Source organism: Gymnoscopelus braueri, assembly GCF_963280865.1.
Source record: "Gymnoscopelus braueri genome assembly, chromosome: 20".
Lineage (NCBI taxonomy): Eukaryota > Metazoa > Chordata > Actinopteri > Myctophiformes > Myctophidae > Gymnoscopelus > Gymnoscopelus braueri.
The window spans coordinates 37,216,476-37,218,975 of record NC_137622.1 but is presented as its reverse complement, the minus strand read 5'-3'; the positions used below and the strand labels follow the sequence as shown (position 1 = coordinate 37,218,975).

At 47.6% G+C, this 2,500-nt stretch overlaps 1 protein-coding gene across 4 annotated transcripts in view; it reads left to right on the top strand.

The window, feature by feature from the left end:
- The window catches only part of myot (myotilin), a 79,723-nt gene that overhangs the window by 21,099 nt on the left and 56,124 nt on the right, over nt 1-2,500 (top strand). For 3 of the 4 annotated variants that reach the window (XM_080416436.1, XM_080416435.1, XM_080416434.1), the window contains exon 3: nt 935-1,118. In XM_080416436.1, coding sequence (XP_080272562.1) covers nt 935-1,118 — 184 coding nt within the window. The remainder of the gene's footprint in view (nt 1-934; nt 1,119-2,500) is intronic. The other variant, XM_080416437.1, reaches the window with a different exon arrangement.

Here is a 2,500-nt window from a genome sequence, read left to right as displayed (position 1 = left end):
GTATGGCGCTCTGAAAATAGCAGATCTACAAGCTCACAACGCGTCGCGCTGCGATCAAGGCACCGCCAAAATGCATTTTAGTCGACTAAATCAACTGTAGATTTAGTCGACTATAATCTTATGATATTTAGTCGACTAAAACTAGACTAACAGTAAAACATTTCAGATGACTAAAATATGACTAAAACTAAATGGAATTTGATTAAAAAGACTATGACTAAAACTGAATCAAAATGTGCTGTCAAAATCAACACTGGTTTGAACCCCACTCCTGGTAGAGCTGTTTGGGGTAGGCAGGTGCAGCTACCTGGGTAGAGAGGCCGTCTGCCTGGTAATCAGAAATTCACCAGTTAGCCTCCCAACCTGGCAGGTTTTGCAAGAGAAACAAGCAGCAGCTTGCGAAAACAAGCCCAAAAGTAGTGACAAGGCTGCATGATCACGCACACGCACACGCACACGCACACGCACACGCACACGCACACGCACACGCACACGCACACACACACACACACACACACACACACACACACACACACACAGAGGGGGTCCCCAGCAAAATGACTTCACCCATTAAGATTCTACAAAATGTCTTCTAAATCCTAAAAACACTTTTTTGAAAAAACCTATGTTGCTATATCAGTGGTTCTCAAACTTATTCATGTCAAGGACCCCCAAAATGATATGTATTTGGCCGCGGACAAAATATGTTGTTCCAGGGACCCCCAGAAGCAAAGATTTGAGTTACAAAAGTTCGCTTTAAAAATATATATTAAAAAACTTGCGCAAATGTCAAACTGTGTGTGTGTGTGTGTGTGTGTGTGTGTGTGTGTGTGTGTGTGTGTGTGTGTGTGTGTGTGTGTGTGTGTGTGTGTGCGTGTGTGTGTGTGTGTGTGTGTGTGTGCGCGTGCGTGTCTCTGTGTGTGTGTGTTTTCAGCCTCCAGAGCACACAGAAGAAGACCAGCACCATGTCCCTGACCATCTCCTCCTCCTCCTCCTCCTCGCACCGGGAGATCTCCTCCGCCGCCATCTCCTCTGGCTCCTCCTCCTCCGCCGCCTCCTCCTTCGTCGCGCAGAGACACTCCAGCCTGGTGCAGCCGCTGTGCATCAGCCCACAGAGGGTAGAGACACACACACACGCACACACACACACACACACACACACACACACACACACACACACACACACACACACACACACACACACACACACACACACACACACACACACACACACACACACACACACACACTGTATTTATGTCCACACACAGGGAAAGCATACAGGGACACAAATATTTTAGGTGCATTCACAAACTCATGGATACCTTTAGCCCCTACGGAACCTCTCCCTCCGCTAAGTAGCTCCGAGATGAGGTCCCTCGTCGGTTCCTGCCGTTTGCGGTCGACATTGTCGCACATTTTCCACTTTACATGTTTCTTACCCCTTTCTGCACATCGTATCCAAAAAGCAAAGCATTTGCGCCACTCTCTCAGCTGTTTTAAGTTCTAGCGGAACATAACAGCTTCCAACGAGTTGAAGAAAGTATTTAATTTGCCTCGGTTTTCATCCGGTTACATGTTTTTAAGACATTGCGCAAGAGTTGCGCCCGTAGAGATAACATTACTGATTACCCTACTGGTCAAATGTTGAATTGCATCTTCTAATGCAAAATATTATGGAACCGGATGAAAACTGAGGCAAATTAAATACTTTCTTCAACTCGTTGGAAGCTGTTATGTTCCGCTAGAACTTAAAACATCTGAGAGAGTGGCGCAAATGCTTTGCTTTTTGGATACGATGTGCAGAAAGGGGTAAGAAACAGGTAAAGTGGAAAATGTGCGACAATGTCGACCGCAAACCGCAGGAACCGACGAGGAACCTCATCTCGGAGCTACTTAGCGGAGGGAGAGGTTCCGTAGGGGCTAGGATACCTTATGCTACAACTCGCATGTCACTCAGCACTCCAAGTAGCAGCGGCTCCGCCCCATATGGCAGCAGAGACAGCACAACACTTTGCCAGCCTTTCTGCCTCGTCTTTGGGCATCCCAAGTTGTTCAAAACCATCCAACAACCAGTCCGTGGGTGTGTCCTAGGCTGGATCAGCAGAAGAAACAAAGTTCTTAGTCTTGCACACTGCTGCATGGTGTTAAAGCGCTCTCTGTAGTTGTTCTCATGGGCCTGGAAGTCCATCCATTGCTATTCCTACAGCGGACGGACATACCGCTGGAAGGCCGCCGGGTCCATTGCCTCTCTTCTGGTAGCTGTTCGCGGGAGCAGTGTTGCCAGATTCTGTGAGAGAAACAAGCTACCAGGTCTAGGAAAACCAGCCCAAAAGAAGCGACTATGGGCCACATGAGCACTTTAAACATATACATCAGCCATTTGAAAATAGCAGATCTACAAGCTCACACAAATACAATCTTGCGGGGAAATTATAGTAAGCAGATCTGGCAACCCTGCACGGGAGGGCCTATTGGTAGAGTCCACCGGTGAGAGGTG